The sequence below is a fragment of the Strigops habroptila genome, chromosome 4, assembly GCF_004027225.2.
Source record: "Strigops habroptila isolate Jane chromosome 4, bStrHab1.2.pri, whole genome shotgun sequence".
Classification (NCBI taxonomy): domain Eukaryota; kingdom Metazoa; phylum Chordata; class Aves; order Psittaciformes; family Psittacidae; genus Strigops; species Strigops habroptila.
Window position 1 is genome coordinate 64,828,910 of NC_046358.1, and position 17,965 is coordinate 64,846,874.

At 38.5% G+C, this 17,965-nt stretch overlaps 1 protein-coding gene across 7 annotated transcripts in view; it reads right to left on the reverse strand.

The window, feature by feature from the left end:
• NAV2 (neuron navigator 2) overlaps positions 1–17,965 on the reverse strand; it is a 404,040-nt gene that overhangs the window by 21,162 nt on the left and 364,913 nt on the right. For all 7 annotated transcript variants that reach the window (XM_030482681.1, XM_030482680.1, XM_030482678.1 and 4 more), the window contains 7 exons: positions 16,277–16,465; positions 10,841–10,893; positions 8,897–8,920; positions 8,703–8,777; positions 3,967–4,050; positions 3,199–3,310; positions 1,778–1,923 (listed from right to left, as the gene is read on the reverse strand). In XM_030482681.1, coding sequence (XP_030338541.1) covers positions 1,778–1,923; positions 3,199–3,310; positions 3,967–4,050; positions 8,703–8,777; positions 8,897–8,920; positions 10,841–10,893; positions 16,277–16,465 — 683 coding nt within the window. The remainder of the gene's footprint in view (positions 1–1,777; positions 1,924–3,198; positions 3,311–3,966; positions 4,051–8,702; positions 8,778–8,896; positions 8,921–10,840; positions 10,894–16,276; positions 16,466–17,965) is intronic.

The window sequence follows — 17,965 nt, forward strand, 5'->3', positions numbered from 1 at the left end:
TGAATATTCATGTGATTAAACTGATGTTAATCCCAAAGTTACAGTTCAACAGTTAGTGCTCAAGAAGCATTTGGACAACGGTCTTAGATACATGGTTTAATTTTTAAGTTGCACTGTGTGGAGTCAGGGTTTGGACTTGATCATCCTCATGGGTCCCTTCCCACTCAGGATACTCCATGAACACCATTTAATGCTATCGCAAATTACATGTTGTAAACAGGCTGGCTTAGTATGAGCTGAAAGTTAATTTTAAACTAAACAAAGACTCCTACAGTGAGAAATGTTGAAAATCTGGTGTTTCAGCTCTGAATGGACAGCTGTCTTGTTTCCATACATAACAAAAAGATCTTGGCTGAGAACTTCCTCAGTATTTGTGAAATAGACAACAATGGGTGATCAGACTCAACTTACATATTTTTCTCAGTAAATTATTGATTGAATTTACAGTCTTCATTTCACAGCAATGATGCACTCATCTTTTATAACAACATAAAAAGACTGTCCTGTTTCTCCTACTTCCTGAAAACTTTATTTGTTTTTTTTTTAATAAGGAAAGGTTTTCTTAACCTTCTTTAAAAATAGTCATCTGCTGAATGATAAGTGTTGACGTAGGATAATACCTACTAGGTTACAAAAGCAAAGAATTGAAGCTAAAGCAAAAACTTAGTGTTTGTCTTAACTAAGGCTTAATGATTATAAATGGTTTGTGTCAGCAATTCAGAACTGCTAACAATTTAAGTTACAGCAATTTACTTTGTCTATAACTAATGTATAACCCAGCACAAGAAGGATTTGGAGATGACACTGTTTCCATTCAACCAATTATTTAAGGGGCAGAATGGAAATACTGCTGTTATGAAGGACCTGGTAAGATATCAAAATTAAACCACTGGGACAAGAGAGAAATAAAAACAAGAACCTCAGAATGTTGTTTCTTATAGTTCAGGAGTTTCACAAGCATTTCTGAGAGGATACTGTGCAAATACAAATCAAGCTTTTACCAGCTCTAACCACATTTTGTATTTATACAGATTTATCTGTACATCCAAAAGATCCAGGAAGATTCAAATTCAGTATGAAGGAAGGGATGGATTGCTTTACTGGCTACAATAAAGGATCTAGGGACTTTTACCCAGACTACAATCAGACTAGGGCTCTAAGGCAATTATGGTCTAATTGAAAATGGAGTTTAATATAATGTACCTTTCTTCCAGTACAGTGTACCTTGTACACAGTACATGATGTGCAAAGAAGGAAAAATGGGAAATAACAGGTAAGCAAAATTGTTCAAGATTGGTATTTTTTCATTGTAGAGCCTCATGGTAATGCTCAAAACAGTTCTTAAAGTGTTTAACATTACGTGTTAAACACATCTACGCGTTCCCTTAAAAGCAAGCCAAAGAAAAAAGGAAGTAAGAATAATCTCTCATTGTAGAACTTGTTTTTACTTTAACGACAGACATCGGGTTTTCCCTAGGGGGTTGGACACCATATTACTCTTAGCCAGAATTGATCTTTGACAGCTATTTCTAATTTAAGACTGGCCTTTTAGCTGTAGAAGGTAAAACTCAATCCTATGCAGAGTCGATACAAGCATACACATCACTTAGGACTCAATTAAGCCTTCAAAAGAGTTTACACAGGATTTAAGCAGTGCATAGTCCTTGTGCTGACCTGCTGCAAGAGGGGAGGAAGGAGGAGCTGAGTGGCTCGATTTCACCGGGCGTGTTCTGACAGTTTTATATAAACCTCATGCAATCTGCTAAAATACACTCACCCAGTTCTTCCTCTTCTTTTTCTTTGAGTCACTCTCAATGTTGCTCCCCACACTGGAGTGACTGGTAGCACTGTTAATACTGGAGACACTATCCGAAGAGTGCTGCCTGCGGATCCGCAGGTCTGTGGGTTGAGCAGCTCCAGGTCCTGCACATGAATGGAGGCAGTGTCAAAATTTGCTATTTGGTGTTAAATTACGCAATCTAAAAGAAACATTTAGGGAAACAAACATCTTGACAATCACTTACCCCAGTGGATGCACTGTGTAATTCAAAGCAGTGCTGCTAATCATAGAATGATAGAATGGTTTGGGTTGGAAAGGACCTTAAGATCATCCAGTTCCAACCCCCTGCCACAGGCAGGGACACCTTCCACTAAACCAGGTTGCTCCAAGCCCCGTCCAGCCTGGCCTTGAACACTGCCAGGGAGGGAGCATTTACTACATCTTTGGGCAACCTGTTCCAGTGCCTCGCCACCCTCACAGGAAAGAGCTTCTTCCTCATATCTAACCTGAACTTCTCTTGTTTAAGTTTAAACCATTCACCACTTGTCCTATCACTACAGGCCCTGATGAAGAGTTCCTCTCCAGCATCCTTGTAGGCCCCCTTCAGATACTGGAAGGCTGCTCTGAGGTCTCCACGCAGCTTCTTTTCTCCAGACTGAACAGCCTCAATTTTCTCAGCCTGGTTCCCATATAACCTTTCTTCATATGGGAGGTGCTTCAGCTCCTGATCATCCTCGTGGCCTCCTCTGGACTTGCTCCAACAGCTCCATGTCCTTCTTATGTTGAGGACACCAGAACTGCACACAGTGCTGCAAGTGGAGTCTCACGAGAACAGAGTAGAGGGGCAGGATCACCTTTGACCGGCTGGTCACGCTTCTTTTGATGCAGCCCAGTATATGGTAATCACTGTTTCTTGTGAAGAGATTAAAATCTCAGACCCAGACCCCACAAACTCTTTCTTCAGGAATTTATCCCCATGTAAATTACTGGGATAAATATGAGATGTGTGATAAGACAGGACTGTATTTAGACTTTATATTGGAGATTACTAAAAACACCGAAGAAAATGAACTGTCAGCTGACAGCTCTGAAATGGGGATCTTTGCTCCCTGCTGCTTCACATCAGCATCTAGATGGGTGAATTACTAAATTATTCTAGTAAATTCAGTGAATTTTCCACACTGAAGGTGGAACAGCTTTGTTAAAACACCTTCTTGTTTTACCTCTCCATTTATTTATGTACAATTTATCACAGTTTACACAGATACCTATTTCAAATCCCACATGATCCCAAACAAGTTAACTAGAGCATGCTTGTGAGACAAAGCTGATATTTGATGGTTACATCAGCTGCTCCTGAGAGGACTAAAGTCTCATGAGCACTGCACAGTTGCTATAGGTGGTGCTTTGTTGCTCACCTTTGCAGCTGAGCTCAGGTGTGTTGATGACTCCATTGATGGCAGCCTGGGCAGCAGCATTTTGCTTCTTCAGTAGTTCAATTGTCTTCCTTAACTCATTCAGTTCTGAGTCCTTGAATAAGGGAAAAAAAGAATCAAACCAAAAACAGTGACACGTTGGAAAATGCAGATGGTATGATGGTAACTGCTCCAAAGAAGCCACATTTCAATCTGGGCATTGGTAGCTGATAAAGAATTTATGGAATATATGTACAAGGAGATGAAAATGAGTTTTGGTACGCCTAGGGAAGCACACCCTCAATAGGCTGCAAAATAGCTTGGTTATTATGATACAAAAGAATATAGAAGCTCTGGAATACAGAAATATTGTGTTTATTGAATTGTGTATGCTTGAATATGCACTACTTAATTGTGGATATTCAAGCATACTGTCCAAAACCCCAGTGTTACCTGTCTTGCAAGGATATTTCTTAGCATTTCTCTTTAACATGCACATGTGTGGATGCACTGGGACGAAATTTATTGCAAAAATATGCAATAATGATGTGTGTCCAAACCAACAACTTACAGGAATAACCTGCTCACTTGCTACAACATCCCAGTGCAGAAAATGAGGATTCTATACAATATTTTGATTCCATTTTACTCTGTTACTGCAATTGAGGAAACGAAGGCAAACGGCACAAAACCCCCACAACCACAGAAGGAGCATGAGCAGCAATGCTGGAAACAGAAGTTGAGACTTCCCCAAACCCTTTTCAAGCTTGCCTTTTGTTCCGCTGTCATTGTCAGGCTCTGCAGTCTGATTGTCATGTTCCCCAGGCTCTGCTCAAACGCTGCCACAAGGTGAGCCTGAAAGTCAAACCATACAGAAGTAGTTTGTTCTCTCCTCCCCAAATAAGAACATTTCTACAGATATTTAAATGGACCTCCTAGTGCACTGCATCGTTTCTTGTGTAAATGATATAGAGAAAAAACACTGATTAGAAAAGGCCAAATGCATAGAGCATGAGTTGTGAAAATGCTTGCAAACAAATTACCAGGAACTATTTATTTGTGGAAAATCAGAAATGCCAAAGGTAATGGACCAATTTCAGGATTTTAGCAAACATCAGCCCTTTCCTGTACAACTACTACAGCAGCATGCTATGGAATTATGCAGCTTTAGGCTACAAACCATGCCCTGCTCAGCAGCAGCTGCTACCAAATACTTCAGAAAACAGAGACATACGAGTCACACTGTGACCTGGCACATCAGGAGTTTCCAGAAGGTGGCTCCTCACTCAGCTACTACATCCACTTCTTAAGATATCATGCTTGCAATAGCCAGGACAGTTGTCTCAGACTGTCTTGGCTACTGCAATCACATCAGACATACTCTAACAAAGGAGCTAAGCGTGGTATTGTTTTTTCTAGTTCAGAATTCGCATTTATTCTGTAAAATCCTACATCCAGAATACAACAAGAACAAAAATACCTCCTGGATCCCTAAGGAATTAAGGTCCTTTGAAAAGCCAATCTCAAACTAATCTAGTTCGTATGCTTTTCTCAGTTGTTTAAAGCTGCTTGGATGTTGTGATAAATGGAAAACACATTTTGCCACATTTTTGAAATAGGAAGACTTATTAGATTCAATTTTTTCTTGAAACATCTGATTCATTCACTGAGTCTTTCCAAGGATGCTTTAAGGAATACACCTTGTCACCTGAAAGTATTCCTGACACCAAAAAGGCATGGAAGGATGTCCTTGGTTATCTAGCCATGTCCTCAAGCTATTGCAAGCAATGACATGACAAGACCTCCTGTCACAAAATGTAGAGAGGAAAAAGAGACAAACCAATCCATATTTCTGAACATGTCCTGCTGTTCAGTTCTGAAATCAGACTTCATTTTTGACTTTTTATGTGGGCCATTATTAGCATGTATAAGGTTACCTAGTGATAGTTTTCAGGTGCCCTTCAGATGGTTAAGGGAACTCTTGCCACAAGAGTTTCACAAAAACTTGCCACAAGCTTTTCACAAAAAGTTCGTTTCTTAAGTCTTTTCCCAAAGTATATATATATACACACCCCCAAACAACAAAATGTCACTCCTGAGTTTTAGGACGACACCCTAAAACCCAAAATAAATTAGAAAACATTAAATCATAGAATGGTTTGGGTTGGAAAAGACCTAAGATATCTAGTTCCAACCCCCTGACATGGGCAGGGACACCTCCCACTAGATCCAATCTGGCCTTGATAAAATATAAGGCAAGTTTTTAGGTAGAGGAAAACCAGGCAGAAATATCCCTCCAACCAGATCACTATTTTCCTCATGGATATTTCAGGCAAAAAGGTGCTGCAGGTTACAGATTTTCACTGTGCTATCCTAACAGGAAAACTCCAAAAGCCAAGTTAGTCAGTTGAGTCCAGAGATGCCTTCTCTGCAGAGAGGGATAAGGACTACTTCAGCATTGCAGCCAATCTGCCAGATGCTTTACCAGCTGATACATCTGCATCTAACTCAAAAGAATTTTCCAATATTTGAATATTTGCTTGCAACCAAGGTCCATGTGCTAAATATGATCCAAAACTTCTGGTGCTTGGCCAATTACCCTTTTTTCTTTTCCCATGAAGCACTGAGAACCCAATGTCGATTGCATTAAGGACATCAGCTAGGAAATGAAAATGATGGTAAGTCAAAGGAAGGAAACACAGATTGAGAAGATGGAAAGGACCCTGATAAGAGGGAAGTAAGTTTCCAGTAACATGACATGGCACCGTTTTATAGATACACATGTATATGGATATGGATGTGCACAAATAACACAGTTCAATATGTATTTGTCTCATTAGGCACAATAATCTACACAAACTATAAAAAATACTTTATTTTGCTATTGAAAATAATTCTATACACACAACGACACGTAAAATTGACTGAAATCTTTCGAAGTGGAAAAGGACATTCTCTTGCCTAAATATACACAGAACAGCAAAACCTTTCACAGAGCTATTCCTGACTTGTTCAGCAGCAGCACACAGCTGGCTTATCCTAAATAACTGTCCTCACATTCACAGTGAAAACAAACATGAGCAGTACAATAACACAGGGATGTGCATCTCTCATTCCCATCAGCCCCTGTGAAAATAAACAGAGCTGAGCCTGTGAGAAAATAGCAAAAAGTCATTTAGACCCTCATGTTACACATGTATGAAAATCTAAATATTTATTTTAAAAACACAGACTGCAAAGCTTCTGTTGGGGAGGATGAACAGGGAACAACAAAACTGATATTCAGGAGTCCTCAGCCATACTTTGCAAAAGCGAAAAAGAAACGGGCAAGCAGGACCACATGGATTAATAATGGGATACAAACCCTTAACACTTTGACCTGAACCTTGAGAGAAAGTTGCTCTTTCAAATATGGATCAAGCACCTTGAAATTATTCCTATCTGGAAATTGTTCAGTGAACTATGGAAAAAAAAGAGTTATCTGCACTTCCTAGTTGGAGAAAAGCCTTTTCAAACTCTTGCCCCTGCTGGCCAGAGAAGCATCAAAAGCTGCAGTGTCTGTACAGGAAATTTCAAGAAAAAAATAATACATTAAATAGAAAGATGAATTAAAAATGCTTACATTAAAATCATTCTATTAAAAAAATCTTGTGTAAAGGAAATGTCCCTAAAGCAGTGTCTTAACAAACAGCATTTATGAGTCTTAACATTTTTGAGAACAGACCAGGCCTTTTTAATGGAAAAAGAGTATGTTCTCTGAAAAGAGGTGGCTACAGACTGAAATCTATTACTAGGACAGTTATAGCAACATCTCTGCAGCAGACTGTTGCTATTTTATGGACAAATAAGGGGCAATTCCAAGTCTAAGCAGTTTAAATAGCATGAGTAAAACCCTACAAGGGCAAAAGGGAATATTATATATTAGAGACTCTAACTTTCTGGGGGGACCCCCAAACTCCACCCTCCCCCAAATTACTCCAAACCAAACAAAAATGTGCAGCAGCTATTAAAAACTATTCTCCAAAAAGACAGTGGTAGTAACCATGCACAAAGTCTTGGGCAAATTAATAGCGGCTTAGACAGGCACAGAGCAGCCTGGGCTACTCATTGCTGTTGGAGACAGGCTACTAACTCCTGTGTTGAGTAACAGCCTCTCAGAATCTGAATTCAGAAACAGAATCTGAACACTATGAAGAAGAACGCAGCAAAACTGAGACAGAGCTAGGTTGAGTTGAACAGCCAGTAAGTTCTTTGTTTGAAGGACACAAGCTAGGTTACCTAACAAGATCATAAAAAAAATGCATGCAAGAGAATCTGGTCCTGCTTTCTCATGTGTAAAGGAAGCTTCTGGGTGAAAACCAACTTGTGTATCCAGTCTTCTTTCTATTTGAAAGGCAAACATTTAAATATTAAAGCTCTGGAAGGTTTTTTAAATTCTTCCTTTTCCTCTTGGGAAAGCAACTGAGTGGTTACATGCAGTCAAAGCCCTTTTACTTGACTTCTCTATTAACTGTGTTCTTGGGTTTGCTTTTCCATTTTGCAAGCTGGATGAAGGACCGTGATACCTGCAGTGACCACCACAGTAGATTTCTCCTTGAATCCTTCTTGTGATAAGTGTTACTGCTCTTTACTGTGCCAAGTTTTGTATTCTACCTATGCAGAGAGCTGGTGGACAGGAATGTCCTCTTCAGTAGCATGTGTTCTGATGTTTATTCATTCCCACAAACTAGGATGTCAGTATGATCCAGTGACTATTCTTCTGTAGTTTATTTACTCTAGCACTGCTTATTTTTCTAGCAAGCTTCTGTTTTGCAGATTTGAGCACAGAACACACAAATAAACTTGCTCAGGGTCACACATAGTGTTGCCCCAACACCTCCTGGCTTGCAAATCTTTCCTTTTCCAAATGTCTTATATTACTTATTCATCAAATTCCTCAAGGAAAACAGGCAGAAGTAGTATCTACACTGGTTAATAAAAATCAGATATGTTCGCTCTTTAGGCATAACCTGAAATTAGTTCTCGGAGCCCCTTATGCCACTATTACCTATCATGCCATTAGCCCACATCTTTATGAAACGGCAAAATATAATGCATTTCAATTTACATTTCTACCAATTTTTATTCTTACCAATTACAACCCTTATTTTATCCCACAAACATGGGTTTATAAATCTAATTGGATTTATAAAGCAAGACACTATTTATAAAAAAAATCCCATCTTAGTGATTTTTCTCATGCTCTGAAGATGGTTTACATATATATATGTATGTCTCAAAAGCCAAATGAATATTATAATTCAGTATTTAAAGAAAGGCATCAGACAGTTCAGTAGGACAGAGGATGTTATTTTTGGGAAGGTCCTGCATGCATGCAGTTATTTTAAGCTGAATGTTATACACATGAAATCTTTCTGTCACTTAGGAAAACTGGGCTGGTAATGGCCAGAAAAACTGGCACATTAAATGCATTCCCTGTTAGTGTTTGTTCTCAGAGTTGTACTCACGTTGGCAGTCAACTGAGTTGTCAGAGCTGACACTTTTTCTTGGGATGCATCCAGCTCTCTTCGTAGCTTGCGAATCTATATATTTGAAAAGAGCACTTTACTGCACTGTAATACGGAAAAATAAAATAGCAAGACATGAAATGCAGAGTGCCTTGACAGAACATTTATGCCTGTCAAACATGATATGCTCTTACCTCTGACTGGCACTTCTCTTCAGGCTATAAAATAAAAACAAAGGAAAATAAAATGAGGATATTACAACATAACCAGCCTGACAAATTTATACAATATTTCAAAAGGGTTTTTTTTTTTTTTAATGTCAAAAACTCTCATGTGCATTCCTTGTTTTGGATTCCCACATCCATATTCAATCTAAAATAATCTCCTAGTATATTTACACTTCAGGAAAAAGAAACAGGCTGCTTGTACAGTACTTCTTCCTGCAGGAAGGAATTTGGACTCCAATTCCCAGCCTACCGACCAGTGCACCTCTAAGACTGAATCATGGAAGAGTAAAGTGCACAAGGGGCTGCATGAGGCTTCCAAAGAGCCAGGACTGTCACACAACATGCCTGACCCCAGACACTAATTCTCTTCCTCCCATGCTCAGCTAGATCTCCATAGAATGGAGATCACATGTTTGCATTCCAAAGTGATATGAAGTAAAATGACTCCCACTTGGATGCTGAAAAACTTGAGGACACATAGCTAGTTATCCAAGAACGCAAAGTAGATGTACTGGCTATCTGCTGTGGCCTGCACGGTAAAATTGTGCCTACTATTGGCTTGGTTCTAACCAAAAAGTTCTCAGCTACAGAGAAGTTACACACTCCACTGTCCTTGTGTAAATATGTCCACTAGCAGACACCATGAAAATTAGACCCATCAAACCACACTATTAGGAGCCACTTGTGCTTGGGCAGCAAGCACATAAACCAGAAGCTTAGACAGCAGCTGCTCTGAGGCTCTCATGGTTATAAACAAAAGCCTAGAGGAAAAGGTCTGTTTTCCATCCTTCCAATACCTTCTATCTATTCTGGCTTCACATGGACCTTGCTTGAGCTGAACTCAATAATGAAAGGTAGCATTTCAATTTATTATCAAGGTCTTAGCTTATTAATAGTGAATGTATGAAAAATAATGATAAATAACTCTGTGGTGGCTTGAGAGACTTCACAGTCAGTTATACATGACCTTCCAAGAGACAAGTTCTTGTATCACATACACTCTTTACAGCTGTGGTAAGCATGAAGACACATCATACTTGCATTAAGAATTTGAAATTGAAGATCCTGTTCAATTAACTTGTATTTTAGAAGCAATTCTTTTCAGAAGCAGCTTTTTAAAAGGGTTGTGTTTTAAGAAACCCCCAAACCTGTGATCGAAGCATGCCAGGAATGACTGTAGTTACCACCTCAACCAGCTAGAGAAAAGCTAGGCAAGACATGGTCTGCACGTTGCACCCTCACCTCTCCATTACAGCACAGGTATTGTCTTATCCTACAAGGTCTTCCATAGTATATGTTTAAATAGACACTCTTCATGAGACTTCGGAAGAAAATAAGCAAATGCAACACTCATTAAAAAAAACCAACCCTGTGCTTTCACACTCCAGTGAGCCTTGTTTTATGATCAGATAACCTAAATGAATATATACTTATGAAGAACATCACTGGCACAGTGAACAAATGGCTTCTTTAGAATTATTAACATCTGTGCATTAAAAACCTTAAACTTCTTTCGTAGTAAATCATTAATACAAGGCTGGAATGACTTTATTCAGCAAATTCTGGGGTGCTTCAGGTAATGAAGTCGAAATCTCAGATCTACTGAGGTCCTCTGAAGCAAAACTTATTCGGCATAGTTGTAAAATATTGACTTGAAAAGTAATCTGGCCATTTTGCAAAGCAATAATTTGCTTTTAGGCCATTAATGTCTGTTTGATAAGGATAATGCTAAATATCCATAGGCATCTTTCTGAATGTAAACATTTCTTTTGTAGCTAGCATTCAGAACGCAGTCAAAGGAAAAGCCCTTTATTTCCCCTTCCTTGAATGGCAAAAATAATTAGCACAATGAAACTGGTAATTCAACCATTTTGATTAGTAAACCCAAATTTTTCACTTCATTATACTCACTGTTGAATAAATAGATGAGGTACTGGATACCAAAGAGAGAGAAGAACCATGCACTAAAAGAAAGAAAATAAACATGACGAATATAAATACAGCAACCACACAGTGGAATCACCACAGATCATCCCCTGCCAACGACCAGCCTACTGAAGAAATACTTTCCCAAATTTCATCATCCATCATAAACTTAATTATATTATTACACCAACAACATACAGTTTGAAGAATGCATGGCCAGGAAATACAATCCATAAATGATTTGATAAAGCTGTTTTAACAATTTAATAATACCTGGGTTCTGGGGAAATGAAGTTAAGAAGATTAAAAAGAAAAGTTTCAATGCAGATTTGTTCAGAAATAAGTATTTCTCTAGACAGCTTAAGAAACCTGCAAAAGGGTTTAGTCTAAATAAAACCCCCAACAAATTAACAGAAATTCAGGAGAGATTACAAAAGTACATCTAAGTGAACTTCAATTTAAGATGAGATTGAGGAGGGGGAGGCTGCTTTCTTCAAGTAGCAGACCAAGAAGGAGATGTCCCGAGAAAACCATAATACCCAGCACATAACCAGATGCTCCAGCAGCAGATGTGGAACATCCAGAGATGAAACCACTGTCTAATTTCGTGGATTTTAATTGTCCTCTGAATGCATCTATATCTTCCTTCTGCTGGGGAGCTGTATTACAGGCATCGATGAGCTGAATATTCCCTATCCCTGCAGGGTTTTTTGGTCTGTCTTTAAAGCAATGACATTTCTTTAACAAGGCCAAGTTCATTCTCTCATAGAAAAACTACCAGAGTAGCATGGCTATAAAACCATGTCTGGAAAAGAACCCATTTCAAGCAGGTTTTGCATTTAAATACAGATTCATTAAGAGATATACATATATGTTGATTTTCAAGGTTGTTTCCATCACCCCGGTATTAGGATTTACATGTAATTTTACTTTTGATTATGCTATTAAAAAAACTACCTGAAGCTATTCTTTCTGCTACTGAAACATGCAAAATTACCTTTATTTTTAGAAACAAAATACATTTTACTGAAACTTTAATTCAAAATTTCAGGTAACTTCATACAAATCATATGAAATCGTGTTAAATCACTTTTTCTTTCATCTAAATCCTCCAGCCAAAAAAAGGGCTTAGAAAAGCTGCCACTTTGCTCCATTGCCTACTGCAGTTATCCTACATTCATAATAAATGGGCTCTGCTTTCCCACTGACATTATATCCTAAGGCAAAGCTGGAAAGAGAAGTAAACAAAGTCTAAGTTGGCTTCTGGAGGAATTTAAGACAATTTAGAAAACCCACAAGAAAGTAAAAAAACCCCTCACACCCATTTGCCTTTTCTGGTTAATCATACTTTCAATTAAAATGATCTTTATAGTCAGATGTTAAGGACTGTACTGCATTAAAAACATGAAAATAACCAGTGTGAGTCAGAGCCAGGGGCTGTCTAATCGCGTGCTCCATCTCTGGCTGCAATTGCAGCCCATGTTTACGGAAAGAAATGCATGGAGCAAGCAGATACCCAGTGATTTTTCCCCAGGTACACCTTTGCATCTCTGGGAATCAGCAGAGATGGAAATTCCTGAGACGGAAACTGCAGTCAGACTGTTATTTTTCAAAGTCGCTGTGACCTCTCTAACCATTAATTTGTCTAACTGCTTCTGAATTCACTGACACGTCTGTATGAAAATCTCTTCCTGTGTTTAGAAATATAATTCCTTGCAGTTGTTTTAGACTTGCTGCTGAATCATTCAATAAGTTCCTTGAGTGTCTCAACACTCCTGTGATATGAAAAGTAATGGATAAACCACCTCTTTACAATGCACTAGATTAGGTATTATCACCTCCCTTCAGACATAATTTTTCCAAGCTGAAGATTCCTAATCTATTTTAAGTCTCTTCAAGATGAAAAGCTCAAAGTAACAGGCAATATTGCACAAAGCCACCACTGGACTCATCCAGAGAATATAAGATTATTTTCTGGTTTGCCTCTCTATATTCTTCCTTTGTGCAGTTTTTACTACTAGAGATACATTCAAGACAGCAACCATACCAACTGGCCAGAGAAGAAATAGATCCCCTTACAATGTATTGAGACACACACATTCTTGAGTTAACATCAACTGGTATTGTTAAGATCACACTGGGACTTTAAAGGAGGAAATAAGACTGAAAACGGAAAAAGGGAAGGAACACGTAACTTTGGGAATCCTACTCCTGCCTTGTAAAACATTACCACTGCACTGTTTGAATGTGTATCTAAGTTGAGATTTCCAGTCTCAAGAACAACTAAGGAGTTACTACTTTTGTGCAATTTCTTTTTAAAGTATCTTCAGATGGCTACTTTAAGGCTATTTAATTAGGAGCTTGAAGGCAGTTATGCTCTTGATGTGATTCCTGGGTTTTTGCAGTTAACATGCATCTGCACGCAGGCTACAAACCCAAAATTGTTTTGGAGCTATTATTCTCAAGCACTATAAACGTATATGCAAGCATGTGTCATTTTTAATCATAGAATCGTAGATTGGTTTGGGTTGGAAAGGACCTTAAGATCATCTAGTTCCAAACCCCTGCCATGGGCAGGAATGCCATACACTAGACCAGGTTGCTCCAAGCCACATCCAACCTGGCCTTGAACACTGCCAGGAATGGAGCATTTACCACTTCTTTGGGTAATATGTTCCAGTGCCTCACCACCCCCACAGTAAAGAACTTCTTCCTCATAGCTAATGTTAGAAAAGAAATGGTCTAGCCGTGATCAACTGTCTGAAGAGCAGAAAGGTCAGTTCTTTCTGCAACTCAGAAAGAGAACTACTCAAGTCGATAGCACAAAAATGAACGAACATCTATATCCCAACAACAATTCACTGCATTTCTTTCTCTCTAGGAGGGTGAAGTATCAAGGTGGAGCCAGCAGCAGCACAGGTCCTGGAGAAGACTGATGGCCAGAGAAGCAGTGAAACTGGATAGCCAAGAGACCATTTCAGTTTTAGGCTGTGTTTTCCCCCCTGAAGTTCAGGATAGTTTGGAGGTTGTTCCTGCTGGCATCTTCCAAGTCCTGAAACCCTTCCTATGAAGAGAGTTATGTACTGCAAAACTGACTAATGTTTCGACCTACGTGGTGTGTGAGAACATGACTGTACTTCACACTATGGAGACAAAAAAAAAAAAAAAAAGGCTTTTAAGAATTAATCCTGGCCCTGCTGAAGCTGATAAGAAAAAAATACCTTGTAATCTAACATGCTAATGAGCAATTAAGAAGTAGGTTGGTAAGCTTTATTTAAGACCTGGATTTATGCTTGATTGACACTGGCTGATTGTATAAAATCAATTTGTTCATTAACCATAAATTTAATTTCTATAATATTTTTTGATCTATTCTCTCAAAGTGAAGGTGGATTAGATCTGCAGGTTTGAAAGCACAGGACACGATAAATGCCCTATTCAGGAACCACATGCACTCATAACTTGTGATTCCCTGAGAAGTTAAGCAGGAGCTAATGAACAGGATATCCCTGCCTTCTGTCTGCATAGCCAGAGAAGTGACAGAAGACCTTTAACCTGAAGCCAAAAATAAGAAGACTGCACCTAAACATACATTCCATCAGGTAAAATATTATTGTCCTTTTAGGTGCCAAAAATTTAGGGAAATCTGGAAGGTACTTCTTCAGCATATTCATGGTAGGGTCAAATTCGTTCTTTGTATACAGAAGTTATCTTTTTCCACTGCTTTCAAGTTCATAACTTGGAAGATTTTTCTTGGACTTCATTTTTATTACATGAATGCAAAACACTCTATAGAGCATTTCACATAGCTCTTCCCTTTTATTTTTTTAAATGGTTCCTCATCAAACATGAAATACTTACTAAATATTCTTCCAAACTAGCCTCTCTCCTGGACAAGAATTTCTGAATTATAAGATCCAATTTAACCTCCAACATGCCAAAATGGACTTGCTGCAAACCTAAAAGACTGAGGTTACATTTTTTTGAGGATGTCTTCAATAAAACCTGAGTAAGTTTTGCTGTAGTAGCTCTTTCACTAAATCATTTAACACAGATGCAGTGATTTAAATTCCTTCACAGATTACATTACAGAACTCTTTAGTAAGACTAGGACTTTTCATCACAGAATGGAATTCAACTGACTAAGTATTTGGTAACCTTTGACTGTTCATGATCATCTAGCTTTCTGAGAGCATGGCACCAACAAATGTTAATTCCTTCAATGACAAGAGTTTCATTCCTACAGCGTTATTCTAATAGTTTTCAACCTATTGAAGATCCTCAGCCACAGGCCTCTCCAATACAATTAAATGTAATGGAATTAGATTGGCTAAATTCAACATTAAATTAACCCTGAATCTTTCTGGAGCCATATCCAATACACATTTTTTACCTCTTCTAATGGCAGAAAACTGATGGGATAATCAGTATCTCTGGGAAAGATGCCTGGCTCTAGGGAAGCAGCAACAACAGGGCACTGGTATAACACTGCCGGGTAAGCGCAGCTCTTCAGTGGTGGGGGAAACAAGCCAGCAAAGGCTTGTGTGACCTGTAGTGATAAAGTACTTGATAGCCAAGCAAACTTCCAATCCTTGCCAGAAAGCAGATTTAAGACTCAAAGAGCTAATGCTGAAAGCACTTTCTATAACCTTCTTACGAACCACTCCCAGCGCTCACCCCATGCTTGACTTCTCAAACTGCAACACTTGAGGGTTTTAATCTGTGCTCAGAGCTACTCCTGCTACAGCCACTGATCAGTAGCAACTAAACTAAATATTTATTCATGGGTAAAGGACTTTTTCTTTTTATATTTACATGGGGGCTTCTTTTATCAGCTATGATTACATATTTGAAAAGACAACAAGGAATTAAAAGGAAAAGCCTAGATGTTTTGAAGAACTACTCAGGTCCCTCCTGTGAAAGCTGTGTGATATCAACCCAGGACGCTCAGCAGAAATAAAAAGTAAAGACAATTTGAATACAGATGAAATACTGGAAAAATTAACTGGGATAGAAACAACTGGCTGGCTGCTATCAATTATTTATACTACACATAGAATTGTGGAGGCTCAAGTTCAGGAGAACAATCCTTTTTAAGGAAACACTTTAATAGGCTCACTTTAAGTGTGAACTAGAGTAATTCTGAAATTACTAAAAATGATGTGCTTATACTTTCTTCAACAATGATGATCGAGGTATAACACTTGGATGCCTTCCTATGCCCAGCCAGAATGATCACTGAATAAATATCATCAGAACAACAATGACTAGGACTAAGGTTTTATTTAACACTGAGAGCTCTGCTCAGAGTGAACCATGCTCTGAAGCCGCCTTTATGCTGACCTGAAAAGCACTGAATGTATACTTATGTGAGAATACCATCTCCTGACCACTTCCAGCACCATCACATACTTTACTGACCTTCTTCAAAGCCATCGCGGAAAGAGCCGGACCGGCTCATTGTTCTGCTTTTCTCATCCAGGGACATGGAGCTGTTCCTGAAGCGCGTGTCGCTATAGGGGTCATAAGGACCATCTGCATTGGAAAGGCTGTGGGTCCTTAGCATGGCTGGATTTGACAGGCTCATCTGGGCTGCAGTGGTTGGGCTTGCTATAACGTGAAGAATAAACACCAATTTATTTGTGTGACCACAAACTGTCATACCTAATTTTTGTGCAACTACCACAAGAGTCCTTTTTTTTCTTTTAAGATACAAATTTTTGATGTCATCCTCTCCAGACCTTCGTTATTTTTCTAAATTCTATTAATTCAAATAAAAGGTATGCAAACCAAGCTAAGTGAATAAGAAAACTCAAATAAATAAGGTAATTTCAAATATTGCTTGATATGTCTATGCTTCTAAAGACAAGCTCAGTCAACTCAGTTACACCTTGTAGGCATGATCTAATTAAACCTCCTTTAATTTGCAACAGTTGTTCCTCCAGGACTAAAATGCCCAAAGGAATTGAAACTAGTATTCTGCCTATACAGAACAGGCCTTGTGAACTATCTCCTTCAAAGCCTTCAAGTTCTCAAAAAAGAACATTTTTATATGTATTTAAGTAAAAAATTGTAAGACCCTTTGTTTCCTACTAGTTTTATATTTCAGAATTGTTTCTTTCCACTGTGAGGTCCTAAGAATTAAACAACTTCAATTTTGCCTCAAAAGCCAATACTCTCCCAGACAGTGCTTAGTGTAAAAAACATTTACTCCAATTTCACATTCTTTTTAAACAACTTTTCTGCTAAAATTATACCTGCTATTTACAAAGAACTAGTTGATTTGTGGGAAAAAAATGAGAATAAAATCGCTGTTCAACTGCCAGGTTCCTCTTGTTGTGCTGTCAATGCCTGTTTCTATATACACCATCAACTGATACAGACTATTGTAGAAGATATAATAATTTAGTTTAAAGATGCTCAACTTCCATATCAACATTTGCTATTTAATTGGTGGTGAGGCACTGGAATAGGCTGCCCAAAGAAGTGGTAAATGCTCCACCCCTGGCAGTGTTCCAGTCCATGCTGGACAGAACTTTGGGTGACACGGTCTAGTATGAGGGTTGGAACTAGATAATCTTAAGGTCTTTTCCAACCCAAACAATTCTGTGATTCCGTGATTTAATGCAGTGACCTCTCTTGACTCCCAATATCTCCGAGCTCTTAAGAACATAGAAAAATCTTTTTTCTTTATTAAAATTGCTTGTGGCGAAATAGCTTTTGAAGCTTATTAACGTAAATAATCTTCAATTTTCTCCATAAAGAGTTAACTTTCTGGGCCTATGATGACACTTCTTCAGCGTTTTTTTGACCATCAAAGTACTTAAATGAACTTTCATGGCAGTTTGTTAGCTGTTGGCAATGTAATTATACTGGGTGCATAGCTGAAATTTTGTTAAGTGTCAGTGGTTTTGTTGGTTTATTTAAAGCTGTTTGTTTAATCTGTTTCTTTTCAGTGCACTTCAAGAAAGGCTCTAAAAGGTCACTGCTGTGCTAGAAATAAGTGACTGTGTCTAAGCTGCTGCCAATTCACGTAACACAAGAAGTTCACAGGTATAGGCTTAACTATTCACATATTATTTATCATTCTGGAAAGATGGAGTGGCTTCT